Genomic DNA, 25,514 nt, shown 5'->3' with positions numbered 1-25,514 from the left:
AGTATTTTGGTTTGTATGAAACTGCAAAAAAAAAAAAAAAAAACACAATTTCAATCCACGATGGTAAGGTTGATTTCACTAATTTAACTCTTAACATGATCTTTCATGATCAAGTTAACTTTTCAATTCAAGTCATCTTGATTAAATCACTTAACAGGGTTGAAGTGGGAGGAGTCCATTGCTGCTCTTGAGTTTGAAGCTCGTTGATGAGATATGCTTCTCTTCTTTGTGGGTGGAATTAGATGCTGAGATAGTTGTGATGAAGTTACATTCATAATGTGTTTTGCCCTTTCCCTTTATGTTGAAATCTAAAATTTGTTGCTTAAGATTAGAATTGTGTGCCTTAGATTTGTCCTTGGGAACTTGTAATAAACTGACCCATAATCTGACAACCCATGCTTTTAGTATTATGTCTTCTTGTAGATACACTCATTCCTTTCCCTCTTGGCTTGTCCAACTTGTTGGGGATGAGTTAATTAAATGGAAGCCTTATTCTATTTTTCTTTTTTAAAAAGTAAACATATGTTTGAACTAAGTCAAACGTGAAATATTTTACTCAAATATCACTACAAAAAAAAAAAGATGATATCCCAATGCTAAATACAATTGTCAGCAATTCAATCGTCGAGAGATATACTATCTCTAGATGTCGTACAACAACCGTCAGGAGTTACTTATAATTCTTGGCATTGGTCACGTTTTGTCAGGAGTTATGCATAATTTTCGACGACATTTCCACTTCGTCAGGGGATACGCTTGGGCTTGACTTTACATATGGCCTAACTTTCGAGGGTATTTTATCTCGTTCAAAGTTTGGGTACTAATTCCTGATGATATATAGTACGCATCGGGGGTTAGTAACCTTAATAAGCGATCTAAAATATTCGATTCTACCTCTCCCCCCTTTGCTTCACTCTTAATCTCTTCTACTCTCCTTTCGTCCATCACTTAGAAATCGATTTGTGTCGAACGCCGTCGTGGAACGTTCTTCCATTGTCGAACGCCATCTTCAGAGCAGGTCGAACACCTTCTTCCGCCATTGAAAAAGATGATTTCTCACTATTGAATGTCTCCCTTCCATCCTCTGCCATCAAAGACCCTTCCGCTATTGAATGCCTACTTCAAGTAATCTCTCTCTATTTGAATCGAATTTCTGAGTTGTATGAACTGTTTTTTAGGTAATATTATTATAGATTCATAAATCATCTAATTTGGGCTTTGAGTTGAGGGGACCTTGGGGCTAGCTGTGATAATGAATCTCTTTTGGTTTGTAAGAAGCTATAGTTGAGTTGTGGATTGTGATTATGCATGATAAAATGTTTGCTTCTTTTAGTAGGAGTCAGTGTTGGTTTGAAAGATGAGTTTGATGAGTCTAGGTGAAATGTGCAATGTTGAGCACAATTTGACTTATCGATAAATTTAGTTGAAAAGAGCATCTATAAGTCTCTTATAATTCTATTCTTATTCCTATGAGCATATATAAGCCTCTAAAAGTTAACCACCATTCATTATTGATAACACATATTATAATTTATTTTAGATTACAAGTTGGGTCAGAAAAGGTTTATTTTTAAGGATGAATAAAGAATGGATAAAATTTAGAAATAAGTTGTCAGTCAAGTATGGAGTATCCCAATTTTTAGAAGTGACAAAGTTTCATGTTAATAATTTCAGATGAACAAGATGTCCATGCAAGGAACTGTATGAACTCAATGTGGAAGTCATTAGAGGGTGTGGAGCGACATCTATTAAATATATAAAATATCCCTACATATCGTGAATGGGTATATCATGGAGAGCCAGTCAACTTATCTAGAGGTTTTGAATATCATACAACTTATTCGTTACATAATGATGAAGAAACTAACATAGAGTGTAATGTTGGGTTGAGATTAGTTATACTTGTTTTGGAGTTCAATTTGGAATTTTTGGTTTGTTTGTGGAAGTTTATGAATTTTGAATGTTGTGTGGGATGGGTTGAGATTAGTTATCTTTTTTTTTTTTTTTTTGAGTTCAACTCGTAGTTTTTGTGTGTTTGTGGATGTTTAAGGTTGAGAATATGCAGTCTTGGAAGTGTGTTGATTTTCTTTCTTTTGTAGGCTTGTAAGATTCATCTTATGGCTTTTGTTTGTTTATGGAAGTTAATGAATTTTGAACGTTGTGTGGGATGAGTTAAGATTAGTTAACTTTCTTTGGAGTTCAACTTTGTGGTTTTTTTGTGTTTGTGGAGGTTTAAGATTGAGAATATTTAGTCTTGGAAGTGTGTTGATTTTCTTTGTTTTATAGGATTGTAGTATTAATCTTATGGCTTTTGTTCGTTTATGGAAGTTTATGAATTTTGAATGTTGTGTAGGTTGGGTTGAGATTAGTTTTCAAATGAGAGGTTGAGATTTCTTCTTACATTTAATCTTCATATATATATAATAATGTTCTCTAATTAATGTAATTGTAGGTAAACTACTATTTTGAAGCTGTTGTTTGGAGATGCTATTTGGAGATGTTGTTGGAGATATCGTATGGAGATGTTATTACACTTTCTTCTATGTATTCGTCAATACATATTTGTTTTGTAGGTCATCTTTGCCAACTTTTCTCTCTTTTGTGTAATAAAGAATATTATCGATTTTTTTTTTTTGTTTTTATTTATTTGTATGTGAATACATTTTTTTCTTTATACATTTGATTTGCTTAATAATGTTCTAAATTTTTAGGTTATTCATATCAAAATAAATAGATAAAAAGAATCTTGGATAGTATACTATTTTCCGACGAGGGTGTCCGGAGTTCTATTGTCTCCTAACGGCTACTCAATCATCGAAAGTTTGATTTCAGAAACTGAGTTTTCGAATCAAACTCTTAAACTCCCGACGACACTAACATCGTCGAGAGATTAGAGAACTCTTGCGGATGTATACATCCGTCAGGAATAAATAAACTCCCGACGTTATACATGAGGTGTTGGGAGTTGTCTTAACACTTGACGGTGTGTATACGTGCGTCAAGAGATGGTTTTCTGACAGATATGTCCCGACGCCTATTTAGTCATCGAAAGTTGATCTTTCGACGCGTTTTTTTACCATTTTTTGATAATACAGAGTGTCAGAAAAGGGACATTTTCTTGTAGTGTAGATGACTCTTGATTATAAACCATAGGAACTATTTGAAAAAGTACGAAAAGTATCAAATATTGGGAACCATTCGGAGAAGAATTAAAAATAGGAATAAATAGAAGTGAGAACCACTTAAATAGATGTTTCTTGATTACATGGTATAACTATAATAACGTTATGCATATTTAACGTGGGATCAAGGATTTCAACTTCAACACATACATTACTTAATAGTTTTCGTCCATTTTAATTCATTGTCGATACTCATTTTTACCAAAAGTTCTGTCTAATCTGTATTATCTTTAATTTTACTTAAGACATATTTATTATTTAAAACAAGACATTGATTGAAAAAAATTGGAATAGATACTCTCTCGTGTTTTTACCAGAATCAAAATTATCACGTCATTTATTTATTTTTTTCATATTTCTTTCGAGGGAATGATTTATGACTCCTCTTACTATAAGATACTTATTTAGCCGATATTTGAATCATATTCTATCCGAACATTTATGATCTATCCCATCATGTTTACTCGTACAACCAACGTTCAGAACTTTTGAATATCCAACCCCTATAAGCACATTTTCTACATTTTTCTTACTAGAATTGTTTCGAGTAATTATCTATTACAAAAGAAACTTTTTTTTTTCCTATTGTAATAAACTAGGAGTGAAAGTAGTCTTTGGAAGTGTTTACGGTTGATATATATGTTGATGCCAAATTTTGACCATAAAAAAATGTACCTAACCTCCACGTGACAGCAACAGTAAACTTGTAATTTGGGGAAGAGAGAATCTACAAAACAAAGAAAAATGACTCTGATGTCTAAGTCAGTAAGAAAACTAAATGATAGAGAAAAAGTCAGATGTTCTTAGATACCTCATATGGAGCCTTAATGTTCTATTTATAAAGGATTTGACGTATGATTTATTTTAATCCTACTAGAATTAAGATATGGATTTAACCCTATTAGGATTAGGAATCTTTTCCTAATCCCAAGCCAGCTAGATTAAATGATATCTTATATCGATTCTACTTTATTCTCTTAGGCTAAAATTCACCCATGACAACATATATATACAATATGTGAGGTAAGGAGATCAAATTTTAAGATTTTGATAATGATAGTACAAATTCATGCCAATTAAATTATGCTTATGATGACGATAAATTTCTATTTGCTAATAAGATAGTTACAACAGGTAATACTTTTAAGGATAATTAAGTGTAGCAATATTTTTAAAGAATTGCAAACATAGCAAGATCTATCATTGATAGACGCATACTAGTAATATGATCTATTATTGATAGACTCCTAGTAGCGATATAGTCTATCACTGATAGACTGCAAGAGTCGATCTAAATTTTATTATATTTATAAAAATTCTTACATTATGTTATATTTATTAATATTTTGGACTAAATTGATATATTTGCCATTATCCCTTTCTAATATAAACGATATCGTGAAAAATGTGCATGACCATAAAACAACCCGACCCGGCCGGCCCACCCCAACAACCAGACGGCCAATTGAAATGAGAACAATCAACATTTCAAACGGTCTGTCCACACGTGTTTCATGTGCAAATATTGATGCCATGAATAAATATCTACAAATATTATTGATGAAAAATATTAGATATTAGATTCAGATAAGCTTGTTACAAATCTTTACCTTCCATTTAAATAAGTGTTAGCAATTTCTTTTTTTAGCTTTTTATATGTTTTAGATTAAAAATTTTTCAAAGAAGTATTTTTTTTTATATGGGTTTAATAAAAAAGGCAAAATATAGGAGTATATAGTTGATATTTTAAGAAAATATGACATTATTGCTGGACTTTGGTTGCAATGAATAAGTTCTTTGAAGTTGGAGACCCTCTTTTTTCTTGGTTGATTTTGTGTATAACCTAACATAATTTTGTGCCAAGATTTAAGTTTTGTCATTTATTGAAATTATTGAGTTTTAGGAGATTTTTATGTCTTTTTTTTTTTTTTTTTTTTGGTAAAAATTGGTGTGTAAAATATAATGAAAGTAAAAAATATTTTAAAAAATAGGTTAAAATATCCTTTTTGTTCTTTATACTTTGAAGTTTGTTAAATTTTAGTCTTTGTATTTTCGATTGTCCAATTTTACTTTCAATAGATTTTAAGTCTAGTCCCTCGAAGTTAACTTTTACCAAAATTGATTAAATAATAATCATCATTTTCATCCAAAAAATACACCACATGTGAATATGTTTTCAAAATTTATAGTAAAAATGTTTATAGATAACAAAAGTTTTCTTTTTAAAAAAAAAAATTAAAATTATGGTATAACTAAATTTCTTGAAAATACAAAAACTAAAATTGGACAAATAAAAATATACCCAGACAAACAAACTTCAAGGTATAAAAATTAAAATTATCTTTTAACGTAAATATTACAATCTCTCTTTAAATTGAGGGGATTTTGTGTATATCTAATATAAAATTATTTTTCTTATATATGTTTTTAATTACCTATACTTTTAGAATTTGATCTACTTGATTTGGTAAATGAGTATTCTAGTTAATTGTATTATCTCAATTATTTGGATCGTTGTTTGATGGATCATAGTTCAAAACCTCTCCAAGTGTTTTTCTTTTTTAATGTGAAAAGCCTTAAAGCTATTTCCTAAATCTTATAAGGAACTAAATTATTATTTAACTAAATTCTAAAAAATATATTAGTCACATAATCAGTTTAGATTAATGCGAGATTTTCAAAAATAGAAAAATAAAGAAAACTATTTACACAAGTAAAATTTAATCTTCTTTGATAAAGATTAATAAAAACTGATAGAAGTTTATCGGTGTTTATGAGTGATAGAAACTGATAGAAGTCTATTAGTATCTATAAGTGATTTTTTTACTACTTTTGTAAATAGTTTACATTTTTTTTTCTATATGAGAACATTTTCCTATTTAAAATGTATTATTCTAATCAAAAAAGAAAAAAAAAACAAATCAATGGATGCAAAACTTGTCATAGCAATTTCAAATGATTTAAATAAGTTAGGGTCATTTTGCTATATATGAAAATTTTTTATAATAAGTTCTAAGATGAAATAACTTGATATTAGGACTTTTGAGGCAGAATTTCATAAGTAACAATATCAATAGTATATTTAAGGTCATATCTACCCTCAGCTCATTGAGTATCTTTATATCCTTCTCTATAGGCTTCATAATAGTCTATTTCAGCCAAATGCTTCAAAGTTTCCATAAGGTTCTTTTCGAACTAAGCTTCCCCGTCTCGACTTCGACCCGAGTCTTAGCCATCGTCATAACCCTTCTTGGCTTCATACCATTCCAGCCATTTCGGAGTTATCACTTGGCAAATACCTTTCTCTACCTTTGGCTCCAAATTTATCTCGTCTATACTATATCGTTAAACAAAAGTTTAGTAGTCATATGAATATATTTCAAATGACATAAAACATATATTATCGACAAAAGAATTAGAGGTGAATCCTTCCTAATATATATTATTAAACTAACAACAATAATAGTAGTAATAATAATAAGAAAGATTAGTTTATTTGAAAAAAGTTTATAGAGGATCTTTAAAAAAAATTTGGAGTTTAAAATGTGAGTGATTTTGAAATCAATAAAATCAATTTTATCACTCTTTAAAATCACATGAAAACATGTTTTTAATCACTCAAAATTAGTTTAATATATTTAATTTTTTAAATTTTTAAATGCAATTCATTTAATCAAAATTGGTTTCAAATTAGAAAAAAAAAATATGTTTCCTAATGACTTTAAAAATGATAAAAAGGATTTTAATCGGTCTAAAATCACTCCAAACATGCTCTAATTATAGTAATTTTAAACATTTGACAATGTAACTTGTAAATGTTACCTACACCATTTAAATTTATCGATGATATGAATTTATTCAATACAAATTTGAAAATTTATAGATTTAGTTCATTTTTTTAGTTCAATATAGAGTGAGAGATTCACGGTTATTTTTTTAACCCTTTTAGTCGTGTTTAATATAAAAAAATATATATATAATTTTTTATTATTCACGGTTATTTTTTAAGTATTTTTTAAAACAAAATTAATTTTAAAATAGTTTAAAAGTATAATAACTCTGTTAGGTTAATCTAAAATTATCATAAAAAAGAGAGAACTTAGAAAAAGAAGAATGTACATCACATACTTTGGAGTGGAAACCAAGCATGCATCCACTCATAACCCTAGAAAATAATAAAAGGTAAATTTTAATATCAATATTTATATAGAGAAATTTGACATTAAATTTACTAAGAAAAACTTCCTCAAGAAAAATGGGAAATTTATAAAGGAAAAACAAGGATGTTAATATGGTACATGGGCAAACCAAACAGAACAGCACAGCAATTGTGCCTTCACACCCATTTCCTTTCTACTTTGTATTCTCCACTTTGATTATTTTCCCAATAATTACCTCTTATACAAACAAAAATCCTACCAAAATAGGCTTTATATTTGAAGTTTATGAGATTAAAAGTTAACTTGTGTATCAAATATCTTCTTTAACATCTGTCTAATACATGTCTAACTTTCATTTTTTTTTATACTCTAACTTTTAAAATTACAGTAAATTCTTAAACTTTCGTTTGATAATCATTTCGTTTATTATTTTTTGTTTTTGAAAATTAAGTCCATTTCCTGTTCATTTCTTACATTGAATTCTAGACAAATTCCAAAAACAAAAACTACTTTTTTTAGATTTCAAATTTTGGCTTAATTTTTTAAACTATTAGTATAAAATAGGTAACAAGGAAAAAATTTGATTATGGAAGTAGTGTCTTTAAACTTAATTTTTTAAAAAAAATAAATCAAATAGTTACCAAATAAAACTTAAGCTTTCCATTTTGAGTGATTGAATAAGTCTTTATGCCTTTAATTTTATCTCAAACAATGTATTTGGCTCATTCAAATATTTTTTATAATTCACAACTTTTGGGACACAAAATTGAAGATCTAGTAATATTCTTTTAGACATAGTACAATATTCAGTTTTATGTCTATAAGATTGGATAATTTCAAAAATAAAAAACTAAATGATTATCTGATGAGACCATTATTTTTAGTTTTTTTTAATTAACAAATAACTTTGATCTCATCCCAACAGTGGGATTTATAGATAAAAAGTCGAAAGTTTAATAACTTATTAAATAGTTTTTAGGTCTAGAGACCTTTAACACATGAAATTAAAAATTTAGAAACCTATTGAATATCTTATAAAATTGAAACACGTGTCAGTTTGGGATAATTTAACCTATTTTATAGTTAGATATTAATTTATTTCCGAAGCTTGAAGCGTGTAGAGCCGCAGCATAATGGGAGTATGGTGGAACCAATGAGAGTCACAAATACTTTGGTTCCACACTTCTGTTCCTGTCCTACGTGGCCTCACCTTCACTCCCACAATATTCAACTTTCATTTTCAACCATAAGCACCACATCAATAAAATTAATTAAATTAAACCTTAAAATATTATTTTATTCAAATTCAATTTTTAGCTAATGTCATTTTATTGTTGATTTCTTTTTTTTTAAAAAAAAAAGGGTTATCTATTAACATCTTCATTATAAATTTTGAAAATATATTTACTTATTTTTGTGTTTCTTTAGATCAAAATATGGATTTCTTCTTTTCTTTCTTTCTTTCTTTTTTTTTTTAAATATTATGGATGGTTTAAATCTCTCTCACCATTTTTCTCTAACTATTGTCTCTTTATATCATATTATTTTAGTTTTATTTTATTTGATTCATCTACTATTATTTGGTTATAATATTTTTTTCACTATGGATTGTTGATACACTCTGTTTTATATTTTGTTTTATCATTTTTTTTCTTTTACTAATTTATGATATTTTATTTCTTTTGAAATCAAATGTAGAATTTATTTTTCTTTGGCATGGTTTCATATACGTTATGGATGGTTCAAATAAAAATTTGACTTTTTTCGTGAGTCTTACTTCTATTTTTATATTTCATTTTGTTTACTTTTTTTCTTTTACTCATTTGGTCATGTTTAATAGTACATTCTTATATGTTAGACCAAACATATAGAATTTATATATCTTTTGGCATGGTTCGATTTGCACTTTGGATGAGGTTTATGTCTCTTTTACGTAGATATTCTTTCGTTTTACTTTATGTATTTCTCTATTTTATTGTTTTTGTACTTTTTGTTTTTACTCATTTGGTCATATTTTGTTTATTTGGGACCAAATGTGAAATTTATGGTTCAATGTTGTCACTTAGGATTGTTCAAATTTTCTCATCCTTTCTCTTTTTTTGTTGTTTCTTTTATGTGTATTCCTTAGTTTCCTTTTGGTATATTATTTTATTTGCTTCACTACTATTACTTAGTACATTGGTGTGTTGATTTTGTACACTTTTTTTTTATTCCTGCTTTTTTAATCTATTTTTATGACACTATTTTTGTTAATTTTTTTAATTTGAAAGCCTAATTTTTTCTCTAAACATATTGACTTTTTTTTTTTAGTACAAACTGGGGTAGGGGAATTTGAATCATGAACCTCTTGGTCATTGGCACAATGCCAGATGAGCTAAGCTTTAGTTGGCACAAACTTTGAATCCAGTTTACGTGCAGCTCAAGTAATCTTCACGGGATAACCCGTCTGAACAGCATTCAACTAATCTCATCGAACAACCCGCCTGACCTTACAACTCGTAGGAATTGTAGATAGGTTCTAGATAGGTAGCCACCATGGGTTGACCTCTTGACCTCTTAGCCATTTATTGAGACTGTCTCTTTTTTACCCCTAAGTCAATTGATGATGATTATTAAGCCCGTGTTTAGTAACCATTATTTTTTGTTTTTGTTTCTGAAAATTAAGCCTAATTTATTCATTTTTCTTATAATGATTTGCATATTTATATATTACAATGGTTGAATTCTTAGCCAAATTCAAAAGAACAAAACAACTTTTTGAAAGTTGTTTTTTTAGTTCTCAACATTTGGTTTGGTTTTTTAAACCATCGGTGAAAAGTAAATAACAAATAAAAAAATTAAAAGTAGAAGTAGTGTCCATAAACTTAATTTTAAAAAACAAAATGATTGTTAAACGAAATCTAAATAACTATGTTAATAAAGTAAACTTATTTCCAAATTGAAAGCGGGGGAATGTAAAAGATAATCAAATTAAATTCTCTATTATAAGTCGAACTCCCCAATATTGAGCTTATAGACAAAGGCTTTAAAAAAGATTTCGTCTTGAAATCCCAGAAATTTTAGACATTGTCAATGATCTACAAGTTTTCAATAAACACCTATAAAATCAATTCAATACAAACACCTTTCTATACAAAAAATCTAAATTTTAAAAATTAAAAAAAAAAATGGCCCATGCAGGTCTCGAACCTGCGACCTTCGCGTTATTAGCACGACGCTCTAACCAACTGAGCTAATAGGCCAACTGCTCATAATTGGATTTTTTATTATATATTCTTTATTACACTGGTTCCAAATATAAAAATCAACTGTACTTGCAATAGGTGACACTTTTAGACCTAACAATTAAGCATCAAATAATTGTAAATATAATAAAATTTATCAATGATAAACTCTATCGCTAATATTTGCAAGTTAATAATTAAACATTAGATAATCAATCATAGAGTCTACACCTGGATCTAAATTTTGCTAAATTTGCAATTTTTTTTACATTATGTAATATCTATTAATATTTTGGATCTAATTGAAATGTCTCAAAGTCAAGAAGTTAAAATATCTCTTTTTGTTTGGTGTGTTTATCTTGTTATAATTTGAATCGTATACTTTCAACAAATCTTATTTGGTGTTCAACTTTGAGATTGTTAGTACAAACAAGCTGTACTAATTTTGAAAAATAGAATGAATTTATGTATATTTAATCTAGTTTGAAGTGTATATATAAACATACGCATATATATAACCATTCTTTGCTTAAAAAAATAATCTACATCTTTCTTTCGATGGAGGTGACAGCAAAAAAAAAAAAAAAAAAAAAAAAAAACATACTTTTAAGGATATACTTTTTTTATTATTAAAAAAGAAAGAAAGAAAAGAAAAAGAAAAGAAAAGGAAGCCTTCTTTTGATGCATGACTAAAATGAATTAAATTTGTATCGCCAACAGTAAAGTATACTCGACCAATTTAGACATATATCTTCGATCAAGAAGTTATAGCTTGATTTCTCCAACCCCAACTAAGTAATTTCGTGTAACCAAGCAGAGTCAAATTGTCACCATTGAAGCACGAAACTGTTCAAATATGAATGGCAATGTATAAAGCTATAAACAATTTAATTAGCAGATGAAAAAAGTAACAGTTTAATGGAACTATGATTGATTTTAATGTACAAATTCATTAAACAAAAATGGATACAATAAAACTACTTTCTAGCAATTCAGCTCATCAACGTTGGTTCTGAACATGTAATCTTCACCCTCTAGCTCGTCTTGAAGTAAACAGATCGATGGCATATCAGACCTCTCACCTTCACCTTTGTCGCCAGACAACCGCCTTCCCTGGTAACATTGATTTCATTATTAATTTTCATTTAACAATTCAGAAACAAAAGATATACATGAACTTTTGTTGCCATTGATGAAAGATGCATAATCAAGTCAAAGAATGACTAAACGTACTCATAACGACAAACCATCTCCCAAGAGTTTACAGATGAATTCTATCTGGAAAAAGGAACACTTTTGATCCACATAAAAACCCAAACTCGTGTTGTCGAGTCCAAATCTATGGTTCACAGGAGGAATCAAATCCATCTTGTCTAAATTACCGACTAGGCGCTATAAAAGGGATACTTGCATCCTAAAGTAAGGTTCATAATTTATAAGTCTATCAAACTGATGGTTTCCAGATCTTTGATAAGGCAATAGGGTCACTTTGAAACTAGAGGAAAACATAAATGCAGGGTGTTCGGAACAAGAACACCAAACTGATGTGAATGCTAGACATCTGGTGCATTTTTTCTGTGAGGAGAAAAGGTTACAAACAGCAATCAAGTTAATGTGTGTAACAAGAGTGAGTTCGAGTGATCTCGAGAAGCTTGGCCAGCCACTGATCTTCTTGTATTTTGGCCTAGAATGTAATAGAGTGAGTTTGGGTGATCTCGAACAGCTTTGTGGCTATTGTGCTTCTTGCCTTTGTGCAATAAACCAAATAGGTCATCTAGGGCATATCCTAAATCTAACAACCAGACCCAACACAAGCAATTGAAGGAAAAACATCTGTGCTAACCTTACGCAAGGTATAGAAGAAGTAGTGAAATCCGTCGCCAAAAGTACTGAACTCAAATGACCACGTAAACTCTGGAGCATTAAATAAGGGACGCCTAAAATGCGGCTGAAGAGGAAACAAATCATATTAGGAACGAGCAGTGTAAAAGCCAAGGATAATGAGTTCCAAGAATTTCATTCTAAAACCTGGCCAAATGTAATTGAGACAAAAATGCCATCTTTCTTCAAAACCCTATGAACACCTTTAAGCATTGCCATGACCTTTGCTCGTGTGGATGGTTGAGGATTCCATGGGTCACCACCGTCCACGAACAGAACATCCTTCCAAGTTACAAAAAGCAGACGAAATGACAAATTAATACAACAAATGCAAATTCCAATATCTAGAGGTAAAACGAAACCACAAGTTGAGTAGTTACCATGGTTCCTTTCTCGACAACGACATCAAAACACTCGTCACCAAAAGGCATGTCTAGCATGTCAGCTTCTAGCACCTTTATTTCTGACAAGAGAGGTGATAAGCGAGAATGAATGATGTGAAAAGAGGCACACAGTTTCTAATGTAAAGATGAACCTTTCCTTCTAACTTTATCTCTTTATACATTTTAGTTATGCACCGTAACTACTTGACACTAAAACAATTGACATCCAAAGATTTGTAAATCATTGAATTAGTTGTCAATAAAAATCAACGATGAGATATAAGGATCAACCATTGCATTTTAACTATAAAAACCACAATTATTCATTTGAAATTGTTCTATGGCTAGTTAACATGAGCATAGCTCAACTGATCAAGAAGTGAGAGGTTCGAATTTCCCACCTACATATTGTTCAAAACTAAAAAAATTGTTCTATAGCTACAAAACTAAAGGGGTTGTAAAATATAATTTAATCCGTGCAACCATCTGTCCATGTCCAAGGCAATTCTACCACGTTACATAAGATTTAGTTACATATATGATGGTAGAAAAATGTTCTTCTAGACTTGCAGTTCATATTTGATGTCAACCCATAAAAAGCAACAGAAAGAAGTAAGAATCTCACTAGAAGAGAACACATTCCACAGGGACTGGCATTTATGCCAAACAGAAGAAAAAGCTCAGAGCCCCACTTACTCAGGAAAGTGAATTTTCATTACAAAGAATAAAAGAAGACAGATGAACTAAATGCATCTTTTGATGATGACTACGAGCTCACCTTTCATACGCTTCAAATGTAAACGTTTATGCATCTTCTCAACGGCAACGGCAGACAAATCAATGCATGTTATATCAGTGATTCCATCGTTGTACAATTCCTCAGAAAGTTTCGAATTTCCACTACCCAATTCCAATATCTACAACGATAAAAACTAAATCCCATCACCAAGAAAGCAAGATTATTACAATGAAAGTTCATTCAACCAATTCAAAAAAATCGCAAAAAGGTTCGAAAACCAATCCATGATGACGTTCCAAGCTACCTGATAATGGCAGCCTGGTTAGTAAACATATATAATAAAAATATGCAGCAGAGAGAGAAGAGAGTACAGATGAATCGGGTTTGAGAAGAGGAAGTATGAGATGACGAAAATGAGAATAATCCTTAAACCACTCATAATGCTCTTCCTTAGAAAAACGCTCGTCCCTGAAACACGCACACCCATCATCAGAAACTTATGAAAATGAAATCAGAAGCAGACACGAAAGAGAAGAACAATCAGAGAAAATTTGACCAGTATTTAGGATCAAGGTAAACCAAAGCAGTTGCAGGAGCAACGCTTTCATTCTGTGCGGATTTGGTATTTTGATCCGTACCCATATGAACTCTCTAAAATGAAAATTGAAATCTGATATCCACTCCCCTGTTCGATTGCAAACGCAAATCAAGTGGAAATGGGTATAGACAAACCCTAAACCACTAATCTTCAATTGGGCCTTTCGTTGTTGGATGGCATACCAGTTCAAAGGGGCGTCCAGTGAAGTTTAATGGGCTTGCAGTCCAGAGAGAGAGATGACCAATTTTGCTTCATAGTTCATACCATGTGGAAATCGTAAAAGAAAATCTCATTTCTGATGAACACGTGAACGAAGAAGTTGAATGCTAATAGAACTTCATCATTGGATTATAACAGTAAAAACCCAAATCCAAATTTTCAAATGACTTTACATTTTAAGAATTAGAATCGATCACAACCCAATGGATTTCTTAAGATTTTTATCGAACATCATTGATTGACTTCTCTTCAGAGAAAAAGTAACGATATTTTGGAAAAACCCGACCAAAATGAAGCTAATCTCATCAAAATTGTAACTTTGATAGAAACTACAGCCAAAATAAACAACTTTGAAGTTGCAAAAGCACATTCAATAGTGTCGTCGTCCATGAAATCTGGACAGGAAAAAGGAACAAATGTTCTTCAGACACAAGGTTGGTAATTGGTATTATTACATAGGAAGATATATACTCTGGTAATATCACCCCTCATCAACTGTTTGTCTCTGTCCAGATTGTAACTAGCAGAAAACTGAAAGCTCTTTCTTTAAGATTTTCAAAGAGAGGGCGTTGGAGATGCTGGAGGCTTCAAATCCTCGTACCTGGTTTGATCGAAAAGAAAAAAATAAGAAAATATATCTGTTTACCTTTTACCATTTTTTAATCATTAACACATAATTCGCCTAAAGTTTTGGTGTTCAACCTCAATCAATGTGCTAAACAAAAACTACTCCTATCAGCTGGTTGAAGTTTTGTATAATATAACATGCAACATTTTCAGGAAAATCAACTAAGACGGTGATGTAGGGGCCTTATAGGGTTTTCCTTATTGGAGTATGCCTTCTAGCTAATATTTTATTATCACACTTTGTTATTCAGCTGGTTTCTAATTATCCAGCTCTGTTCATTAGCAAGGCAGCCTATATAAAAGGCTCCTCTTTGTACTCCCGACTTAAATACATATCCATTTTTTCAAGAATTCTCCCAGACTCTGTCTCTCTATCAGGCAGAAAAAAGAACTAGGAAGAAGCTTACATGGTAAAAGGTGACAGTGGTTGTTGCTTCTTCGGCTTGGGAAGATGTGAATCACTCTTTGAGTCTTCTGCCTCTGGAATCTGCAATGTGCTATTTGCGGCGGAGGTAGCAGGTTGAGGTGGACCGTTTGAGGGAGATGTTGAAGAAAATGATAGGGAAGGTGCACTAGGAGATGGTGATGTAGGAGGCTTTAAATCTTCATATCTGGAAGAAGTGATATGTACATCAGGCAATCAGTGGAAGTGCAAGATCAGTAAGAAGAACGAAGATACAAACTAATGAAATCAGAATGATAAAAAATCTTGTCATCCAGAGAGCAAATATAAGAATGGAACTCTATATCCCCTCATGACTTTGCATGTGGTTGTTGATTCTAATGTGAGCAGTTTAAACTAACTTGCAATGAGGTTCTTTCTTTTTTGGACAATAGAATTCCACTATGAAGTTCGTGAATATAAGACCCTTACGCTACATAAGGGGAGAGAGGTTTCAATGTCACTGCTTTTTCTGGAGCAGGTGCAGGTGTGGCATTTGCCTCGGCAATTTCAGTTAACGCCTCTACTGAACTAATTTGAGCACTAGATGAGACTCCATCAACAACATTTAAATCTATTTTCCCAACAGGTGCATCTGGAGTCGGAGATGTTGGAGGTTTTAAATCCTCATACCTGGAAGAAGAGACAATGTAAGATAAACTATCGAGGATAATATATCATTTTCACAGAACCTAGGGTCTAGGAAAATTCATGGACAGAGATAACATTCTTGTTGAAAAAATCAAAGTAGCTCTGATACTACTGTTGAGAAAATGAAATTGATGGAAAAAATAAAGGTTGCGGAAGCAAATCAATATCTCAATGTTATCTCAATGTTTGTTAAACAAAGAGAAGAACAATGAAAATGAGAGTGAAATTCAAACTTCTTATTGAAGCAGAAAAAAAATGGTGATGCACAAAATTGTAATACTCAAAATGTGGTACACAAATTTGATACTCTTAATACATGGTAGTTCACCCTTATATAGGACAAGGATGAACCTAATTGATACTACTATCTTACAATTTAAAACAACATTAAAAATAGAAACTAACAAAACATAAAGAAAACTTAAAATTGACAAAAAACTTAAATCTTAGATCTAACGTTAGACATCAAACTGAAAGTTAAATATAACAATAAATTTTCAGAACTTAAAATTTGAAATTTAATGAAGAAAAACCTCAAATCACAACATAGAATTCCACTATGAAGATCGTGAATATAAGACGCTTACGCTAAATAAGGGGAGAGAGGTTTCAATGTCACTGCTTTTTCTGGAGCAGGTGCAGGTGCAACATTTGCCTCGGCAATTTCAGTTGACGCCTCTACTGGACTAGTTTGACCACTAGATGAGACTCCATCAACAACATTTAAATCTATTTTCCCAACAGGTGCAACTGGAGTAGGAGATGTTGGAGGTTTTAAATCCTCATACCTGGAAGAAGACACAATGTAAGATAACTACCAAGGACAAGATATCATTTTCACTGAACCTAGGGTCTAGGAGAATTCATGGACAGAAATAACACAAACTTTCTTCAATGACTTGACATCTTTGGTGTAAATGACAAATCAGTCATAATAGGACACTTTAATCATATACATACTGGAGAAATAACCTACCAATTCAGACTTCATTTATCTTTCTTACTATCTTATTAGCTGTTAACATAGGCATTTGAGCATGATGCTTGAACATTTGCTCTGCATATGGAGAAAAGAAAAGTTCAAGAAATATAGACCAGCCTCTTCCACTTCCATATTGTCTTACGCAATGTAGGGTGATGATGACTGTTTTGTAACACTTGCTACAGCTGATTCCTTCTCCTTTGCGATGCTCAACTGTTCTGATGAAACAATTTGAGAGGGTGGCTGTTCTGTCACGTTTGCTTCAGCTGATTCCTTTTCTTTGGCAATGCTCGGCTTTTTTGATGATGGATCGACAGTTCGTGCAGCACCATATTCCTAGCACAGATCCAGCAAGTATCTAATTCCATGAAGTATTTGGGAGATCATTTGTGAATAGTAACACATTTTGGATTTCCTATCTAGTTAATTATAAAATATGCAAACAAATAAGGGGGTAAGATCAATTTGAAAAAACTGACAAAATAAGAGCAGTCAATTAGACTAGGCTCAGTTAGTGTTGGCTTTTTTTTAAGGAAAATAAGGATTGGTTTTAGACTTTTAGTCAGCAAGGAATTTGATTGGTCTACTTTTGTCTTTTTAAAAATAAATAAATAAATTTACGTAAGCTTGTTGATTCAGGTTTCTGAATAATCAGTTTGATAGGAATGCTATTAGGATAAAATTAGTTAGAAAAGTTGTTACGGAGATTTGTTAAACATAGAGTGAGTAGGAAAGGATGGAAGTAGAGAATTGTGTAGTGGCTTTAAGCTTAAATAAGAATACTCAAGAGAGGGAGAGTCACTATTATTTTAGACTTTTGGTCATCTCGTGGTTCTTTTAACTTTCATATTTCAATATTATTTCAGTTCTCTGGTTTCTATCACAGTTTCCCAATCAGACTCTTGTGATAAACTAACTGCAGCAGGAGGAGAACATAGGCATAACCTCCAAGATATATGAAGTAATCAGAAGGATAACTTTTAATAACTAATGTGTTGAGTTCAGATGTACAAGCAAACCTAAATATTCTTATGTAGATATGAAGCTGTTCTGCCAAAACTATTCTCTGCAGGTTATCATGAACTGTTAAAACTAAGAATATAAAATGAGTCTGTTTTAGAACCATGAAACATTGTATGAATTCTTCTGAGGAATTTCTTCTTCTTTTACATACAAAAATAACTGACCTCTGGGAACGCATTTGCAACTTTAGATGGTATTTTTTTAAGAAGATCCTCCAGGGGAGTCAATGGTGCCGTTGTCTCAGCAACTACTTCTAGCACTTTATAGTATGAAAGACCAGGATTTTTTGCTATGCATGCCATTAGCTCTGCAACCTGAAATGAAGGTATAGAAATTATCTTCTCTCTTTTTTTTTTCTTTTTGCCTTCAAGATTAAGCACAAGGTTCTGAAACCTAAAGTAGTTTCATAAAGAAAAGGTGAAGTACAAGTACAAATGTGAGTGGCAAACCACATATAGCAATGTTGACATTACATATCGGTAAAAGTCATGTGACTTAGCTCAAAGAGCCCAAAGTAAATTAACGATCCACCAAAATTTTTTTCTTCATTGGTTAGTTTATAAGAAAAGGTCATAATGTTGAGATTTGAGTGAAAATTTTATGTACATCTATAATATGCTAACAGTCAAATTCTTGAATTAATCTCATAGAGATTGACAACTTGTAAAGTATTGATAAGTGGATTCGGATTTGTGGTTTTGGTTTATATGCTAATCATCAAATACATGAAGAGTCTGTATCGCTTTTACTGTATATGCAGGTGATTCAAAATTTTTTGTTTTTGATTTTAAACCCTTCTAATTACTTTCTATGCAGTACCATCTTGCACAATAGAAATTGCACTCAGCTCTTGTTCTAAATGCTCGTTAAGAGAACTCGAGAATGAAATTTTGTATCCTGCCAATTAAATTGAAAATGTCAAAGATGGTGAATAATGGAGTCACCAGTCTCAATAGTAAAACAAAATTAGTTCAGTGATTGAGATGAAAGGGTTTCAAGATGCAGAAGTTACTTTAAAAGTTCATTTGAGTTTTGTGAGAATACATATCTTCAGGCAATTAGTGGCATCTATCAAAAACCAGCTAATAAAGAGAACAAAAAGGCTTATATTCTCATATAAAATTGGTCTTTCATAATTCTGTATTATTTGTAGATTCACTGATGCTGATAAAAATGTTATAAGAATTACAGCCATACAGAATTGAGATCATCTGTCACATCAAAATTTATAAATATACCTGAAGGTTTGACACTAGACCACCAAATAAAGTATCTTCTGGTGAAAGAGTAGTATTATGAGTTTCCTTGAAAGTATCTGTTGGCCTCTCCATGCCTCCAGGTCTCACTATCTGAAAAATATATTTTAAATAAATCAAACTGCTTAAACCCTACATTTTCCTAGCTCCATTTATTACTTTCTAAAAACACTTTTGGAATCCTAGTCAATTTTTAAAATCAACAATTTTTTAGGCCCCGTTTGATAGTCATTTGAGTTTTGGTTTTTAGTTTTTTAAAATTAAGCCTATTAACTTGTTCCACTTCTAAATTTCTTACTTTATTTTTACTTTTTACCAGTGTTTTCAAAAACTAAGCCAAATTTTGAAAATTACAAAAAGGTAGTTTTTAAAAAACTTTTTTTGTTTTTGGAATTTGACTAAGACTTCAACTCCTTTACTTGAAAAAGATGCAAATCATTTTAAGAAATTGAGAGGAAATAAGCCTAATTTTCAAAAACCAAAAACGAAAAACAAAATGGTTTCCTAACAGGGTCCTAAAAACATGGTCGGATGAGACTAGGAATTCAAAAACGTTTTTTTTAATGTAAATATATAAGCATGGTTTTTTAAAGAAGGAAACAACAAACAAAAGCATTATCAAACTGTCTCTAAGTCTTCACAATTATATACTGGTACAGCTACTAGTATTGCTAATGCTTACTGTATAAGGAAGACCACTTGCAATCAATGCTTCTTCTGCTTTCCTTTTCCATAATAGGACTCCCCAAAACAAACTTTAGAAGCAAGTAACCACGATTAGTTATTTAACATTAAAATTATAGGAGGAAAAAAATTCATCATTTGTGAAAGTTGAACTGTAATAAACAAAACAACAAAGTACAAATTATCGATCATTTAAGAAAAACTAATCCATGAACACTTACTTAAGAATGGCAGCAGGAAATCCGATCTTGTTGGTTCCCAAGGATGTAAGCAGAACAAAATGCTTTACTTTTGCAACAGTTGCTACATGTAGAAATTTTATCAATCTTATTTCCTTTTTAACCTCAAGAACTTTAAGGAGGCTAAATACGAGAGTTTTACAGCTGATGCATTGGAAGCTAGGAGAGGTCCACCAACAGAACAATACATCTTTATTAAGAACAGTAATAAAATAGAATCGAACCCAAGAATCACATACTCTAGACCATTTACACCAACATATGTGATTGGCATAGAATAGCTAGAAATATTGTTGTTATTTATGACAATAATAGATATTTCATACTACTTTAATCTTTGGATATTTGTCTACTATATTTAGATTTACTTGATAGCATTTATTCATCTAGGTTTCTTACTTGGTAACATTTTGATTTGACCTCGAGAAAAATACCCTTCCCGTACTGATTATATTATGATACCCAAACTTAAATATTTAACTGATTACTGAATTGTTGTGTTTCTCCCTTCAGTTTCCCTAATTCCGCTCACATTCTCTTATTTCTATCTTTCCCTTTCTTCATTTCTATGATTCTGTTTTCTCCTCTCTCATACATCTCTTACAGGATTAAATTTTCTTGCATCTTGGAAGGTATAGTTCTGATGAAGAGAACCATAGTATTCCTATTTCCGTTATGAGATATGTTTTAAGATTAAAAATAAATTTAAAAAATCACCCAAAAAGCATCTTCTTACCTGCTTCAACCAAGTTTTTGGTAGCCAGATAGTCAATTCGATAAGGTCCAGTGATATCAAAAATCTCCTTCTCACTTGCACCAATGCAGCAAATAACTATTGATGCATTCCCTATTGCAGATCCAATCTGATTTGGTTTCTCCAAGTCACATACCACAGTTTCAAGCTTTTCTACAGCTGGGCTAAAGACCAAAAACTATCTGTTATTTTCTTGGAAATTTTTTTGTTCAAGAATATCAAGTGTTCCCTTGACATTTTTGTCAAGTAGATACAAGACTGCTATGGGTATCAGGATGGGGTTTGGGGGGACTTTTGGCACTTGCATTACCTTCATCAAGCTTAATCCTTTTAACATTCTGCATATATATGAAGTTTTTTTTAATCAAAAACAAGCAGTTACTCAATAATGGTAGTGAAATGTTTTTATAAATAGTCAAATACTTTTACCTCAACTAGAGTTTCTGCTTTCTGAGAATTCCTTACACCGGCTCTTACGCGGAATCCAAGTTTCAAAAGCTCCCTGGTTAAGATTTCAAAGCTCTTTAGCATATAGCATGCAGGGATCAGCTGGAAAGATGAATTGCTCCAATACGAAGCAAGAGACTAAACTTACCTCACTGTTCTTGAACCAACTCTTCCCGTAGCACCAGCAACAAATACAAGATCCTCATCTTTCGAATCTTCCTTCTTTGAAATTGCGGGACCTGCCTCTGAGCTAAAATTGCTTGTGCCTTGTCAAAATCAAGAAATGTGAGCTACAAACTGGAAGGAAGAAGTAATGACCATCTGCTTGGATGATAATTGCAACATACAACTTCTGTGATTTGCAGATCTAAACTTTGAGGAAAGCTTAAACACCTCCATGATAGGTGAAATCTACTAATCAATGTTACATTAAAAAGTTGTAAGTTTCAACGAAATTGATAAGTATGAAATATATAGAATAAGTCATGTTTGTCAATTCCATTAAACTAACTATAAAATTTAACTTAAAAAGCATTGTTTGCAATTTCCACAAAATCAGGAGAATGTTCAAAATCATTGTTTTAAGTATGGATACGATTTTCATAATATCACAAACCATACAAAATAGTTTACCATTATATTAAAAGAAAAACTATAACGAAACTGCCATCTTGAAAATTAACAATGAAACAGGGACCAATTTTTCTTCTATCATTTTCAATATTTCTATCCATCTCTCCCAGCTATCCATTGGTGTCTACCTAAGTAAGCAAAGAATTACACTTGCAAGGCCAGTGGAGGTTACAAGAATATTCTGCAGATTGTCAATTGTTCTGCTAATATCATATAGCAGTAAACAAAAACCAAGCAGCAAGCTCATTAAAGATTCATACACTCACTTCAAATGCCTCCGAGAAGAATTCAGAACTGGAGCAAATATGAGTCATTTGAAGAAAGCCATGCATAGTGCCATCCTTTCTCAGAAATGGGATATCCAAATCGTTTTTCTATCTCTTTTCTTTTCTTGAAAAGATAACATTCATATCTTCACATATATGAAACTTACTCTACCTTGATCCAAAACCCATTTCTACTTCTACCAAAGAACTTCAACAGCAAACGCTCAAAATCGAAACAAACAAATCAAGCTTACAATGAGTTCAAAACAACCAGTAAATCAAATGTACCAGTCAACCCAAACACAGAAGAATCAATAAACCAAAACCAATAAGAACATTGAACCATACTCGAAGAAGCTTGAGCTCTGATGTGAAGAAATTTGAGCCTTCCAGCAAGCGGGTATGACTTCTTATTCGATAATTTCAGATGTAACAATGGCTTCTCTGAGAACCCAGTTCTAGATAAAGAGGAAGGCACTGTGGTTAAAGCCGGTGACCGCAGAGAACTGCAAGTACACTCCATTGAAGAGAATTTTTGTCCTGTTCAGTGCAACCCCAGAAATTTTGAAATGCTCAAATCATAAACTAATTTGAAGAAGAACAGATTTAGTAAATTGAATATGGCGCTAAATTAAAATTATAAATTGTTCTAAGGATGAGAAGTTACTAGTTCCTCAGCTTGGCGGCAATGGCATCGTCCACAATTCACAGCATGTGGATATGATGGGTCCCAAAGAAGGTTCCATTTGTAGTCTGTGAAGAACTTCAAGCACCCATTTGGATTTTCATCTATCCCCAACTTCATAAAGCACACCCAGCTAATAATTTCATAGCTTATGAGTCTTTAATGACATAAAAATTATATAAGAATATGTATCCATTAAGATTCATTTGTACCCTTAAATTTATTGATTTAAATTATGCTTCCTTTTTTGTTTTTTCCAAGGGTATGAATTTACATCACCTAAAAAAATCCTACCTTTTCGCAAGTGTATTAATTTACATCATCTAATTTTGTTTGAATGATATCGGATAAGATTTATTATTTTTTTAATAAACTTCTCATACTATTGTTTGAAAATTAATATCAGACTATTTATTAATTGGTTATTAAATTTTAAAGAGTTGTAAAGAAAAATAAGTTAATTTATTTACAAGTATAGTAAAATGTTGCTATCAAAAATAGCTTGCGATAAACATCTATTAATGTCAATGATAGATATAGTCTATAACTGATAGAAGTAAAAATAACTACCTAATTTTAAAAGGTATTCGATAGATTTTCAATTATGAGTAGTTGGGTTGAATTTAACATTAGGAACTTTTTTTAAAGAAAGGAAAGAATTTGACATTAGGAGATAAGGAACTTAATTATATATTTGGCCTTAAAAAAAATAGTGGTTACCTTTCCAATTTAATTCTCGGAAATTGAGTCTCTACCCTTACAAAAAAAAAAAATAATAAAAATAATAATAATAATAATAATAATAATAATAATAATAGTAATATAAAAGAAACTAATTATACGGAGCCATATACCGAACCTTCTCACATAAAGTGGAGGAGAACCAAAATGGCAATCCAAAAGAATCCCTAAAACCTTCTTTAGAGCCAAAAGAAGACCGATTTACAAAACTAATACAAATGTTACCAAAACCCACCGTCATAGGAGTAAGACGATGGTGCTATTCACCCCTCTGAGGATACCAAACGAAGGGAACGACCCAAGCGGCCTTAGACAAGGAGACAATCTCCTCAATCAAATGACTCAACTCAATCAGATCACAGTCCACACGATTGGCAGCATTAATATGCTCAAGGTTCTCAGATTCCACAAGCAAATGAGAAGAGAGACCAACACCATCACATAAAGGATATGTAAAGAGGCCCATATGAGAAGACCAACACCACCATAATTGAAGTTTTCTATATTTTAGGAAAATAAGATCTAGAGTTCTTCGGCCGACTAAGGCACGAAATTTTAGAGCCATAAAGTGGGTTTTGATGTAGAAAAGAGTTGAGAGTGTGAGGAAAATTCATTAGCGGTCGTTTCATGTCTAACCGAATTTATAACTTTAAATTATTATTAATCTCTTATGAATAAATGTTGTTGTCGTATTCTTCAGCCAGAGAAGAATAAACAAGTTGAACTTCACATAGGATTTAAACACGTGACACAAGAGCACCGTTCAATATTCACTGCCTCACTAACCACTCAACCAAAGATTGATTGTGTTAGTAGAAGTGAATAACTTGGTAAATATAAATAATCTCATTCAATTGAGGGACCCTTGCCCCATGTGTGATAAAATTAAGGTTATATTATAGTTAGTAGTGGTTGGAATTAGAAGGAAAAATAAGAAAATTATCTTAGAAAAAGAAACTAGAGTTTAGGTTGATTCGTACATGCCTCCAAAATGTTGGTGGGACGGACTAAAGGTAAACATAAAGTTTAAATATGTTGTAGTGATCAAAATTTTGGATAAATTGTAATTCATCTTTGAAATTTAAAATTGATACTTATATGGTAATCCCACAAGTTTATAAATTGGTTATTAATCGTTATAGCTAGATTAATATGTGCTAATGTGAATTAGATGAGATGAAATGATAATTGTATTTGATTACTTGGTAACTAAATTGAATTTTATAACAAAAGCAGACTTATCAGTAATCAGTCATCAAACAGGTTTGGTTTTCTATTTTTTTTAAATTAAAAAAAAGGCAAAAAAAACTTATTTAATAAGATTTCTCGAAAATGTTGTTAATTCTGTTTTAATCATAAAAGTCAATAGGAAATTTTGAATAAATAATGTGTGAAGAAAATTTTAAATAAAAAATTAAAAAAAATGGAATATAAAGCTTACTTAGAAAAGAAAATAATAATTTTCTTGAAATTATTAACAAAGAAGTGTTGCTTTCACTTGTTTTAGGAGAAATTTTGAACCAATTATAAATTGTCACGTCATTTATCAAATTAATAACGAAATTACAAATAATTAAATTTGAGACTAATTAAAGATTCACATGTGTCCCAAATTAAAATTGAAAACATAAATTGACAAATACACGTGTTTGCATGATGACTATTGATTGAACAAAATTATTTCGGTCCATTTTGATA

The 25,514-nt window shown here is 31.2% G+C and overlaps 2 protein-coding genes and 1 non-coding gene across 4 annotated transcripts; all 3 read right to left on the bottom strand.

The window, feature by feature from the left end:
* Positions 1-10,510: 10,510 nt before the first annotated feature.
* Positions 10,511-10,584, bottom strand: TRNAI-AAU (transfer RNA isoleucine (anticodon AAU)). Its single transcript has one exon. It is a non-coding gene; the product is annotated as a tRNA-Ile (tRNA).
* An 829-nt stretch (positions 10,585-11,413) lies between these two features.
* LOC120077758 (S-adenosyl-L-methionine-dependent methyltransferases superfamily protein) lies at positions 11,414-14,322 on the bottom strand. Its single transcript, XM_039031761.2, has 7 exons — positions 14,126-14,322; positions 13,941-14,037; positions 13,609-13,747; positions 12,828-12,910; positions 12,595-12,729; positions 12,410-12,514; positions 11,414-11,679 (listed from the first exon to the last, which is right to left on the bottom strand). The coding sequence occupies exons 1-7, from the start codon at positions 14,209-14,211 to the stop codon at positions 11,551-11,553; spliced, it is 774 nt and encodes a 257-aa protein (XP_038887689.1). The 5' UTR covers positions 14,212-14,322; the 3' UTR covers positions 11,414-11,550.
* Positions 14,323-14,677: 355 nt separating this feature from the next.
* On the bottom strand, positions 14,678-23,312 carry TIC62 (NAD(P)-binding Rossmann-fold superfamily protein). Of its 2 annotated transcripts, XM_039031759.2 has the most exons (15): positions 23,058-23,312; positions 22,739-22,930; positions 21,640-21,757; positions 21,474-21,546; positions 21,355-21,382; positions 21,027-21,203; positions 20,273-20,354; positions 20,050-20,122; positions 19,350-19,460; positions 18,276-18,425; positions 17,231-17,424; positions 16,694-16,894; positions 15,888-16,088; positions 15,421-15,624; positions 14,678-14,987 (listed from the first exon to the last, which is right to left on the bottom strand). In XM_039031759.2, the coding sequence occupies exons 2-15, from the start codon at positions 22,911-22,913 to the stop codon at positions 14,942-14,944; spliced, it is 1,833 nt and encodes a 610-aa protein (XP_038887687.1). In that variant the 5' UTR covers positions 22,914-22,930; positions 23,058-23,312; the 3' UTR covers positions 14,678-14,941. The 2 variants fall into 2 exon arrangements, with proteins under 2 accessions (XP_038887687.1, XP_090170336.1); XM_090314210.1 differs by lacking the exon at positions 23,058-23,312 and having other exon boundaries at positions 22,739-23,050.
* Positions 23,313-25,514: the final 2,202 nt, after the last annotated feature.

This window comes from Benincasa hispida, chromosome 5 (assembly GCF_027475165.1).
Source record: "Benincasa hispida cultivar pf3 chromosome 5, pf3_genome.v1.1, whole genome shotgun sequence".
NCBI lineage: Eukaryota > Viridiplantae > Streptophyta > Magnoliopsida > Cucurbitales > Cucurbitaceae > Benincasa > Benincasa hispida.
The sequence above is the reverse complement of the archived record's forward strand: the minus strand, read 5'-3'. Positions and strand labels throughout refer to the sequence as shown.

What these genes read in the sequence shown, in the direction of transcription:
- LOC120077758 (XM_039031761.2), bottom strand. Translation starts at nt 14,211, where the DNA reads ATGGGTACGGATCAAAATACCAAATCCGCACAGAATGAAAGCGTTGCT. An exon ending in TACCTTGATCCTAAATACTG is followed by an intron (nt 14,038 to 14,125) that starts GTCAAATTTTCT and finishes TGCGTGTTTCAG; the next exon opens with GGACGAGCGTTTTTCTAAGG. An exon ending in ACATTTGAAGCGTATGAAAG is followed by an intron (nt 12,911 to 13,608) that starts GTGAGCTCGTAG and finishes CTCTCTTGTCAG; the next exon opens with AAATAAAGGTGCTAGAAGCT.
- TIC62 (XM_039031759.2), bottom strand. Translation starts at nt 22,913, where the DNA reads ATGGAGTGTACTTGCAGTTCTCTGCGGTCACCGGCTTTAACCACAGTG. An exon ending in AAGCAGAAACTCTAGTTGAG is followed by an intron (nt 21,383 to 21,473) that starts GTAAAAGTATTT and finishes ATATATATGCAG; the next exon opens with AATGTTAAAAGGATTAAGCT. An exon ending in GTCTAGTGTCAAACCTTCAG is followed by an intron (nt 18,426 to 19,349) that starts GTATATTTATAA and finishes CCTTCATTTCAG; the next exon opens with GTTGCAGAGCTAATGGCATG.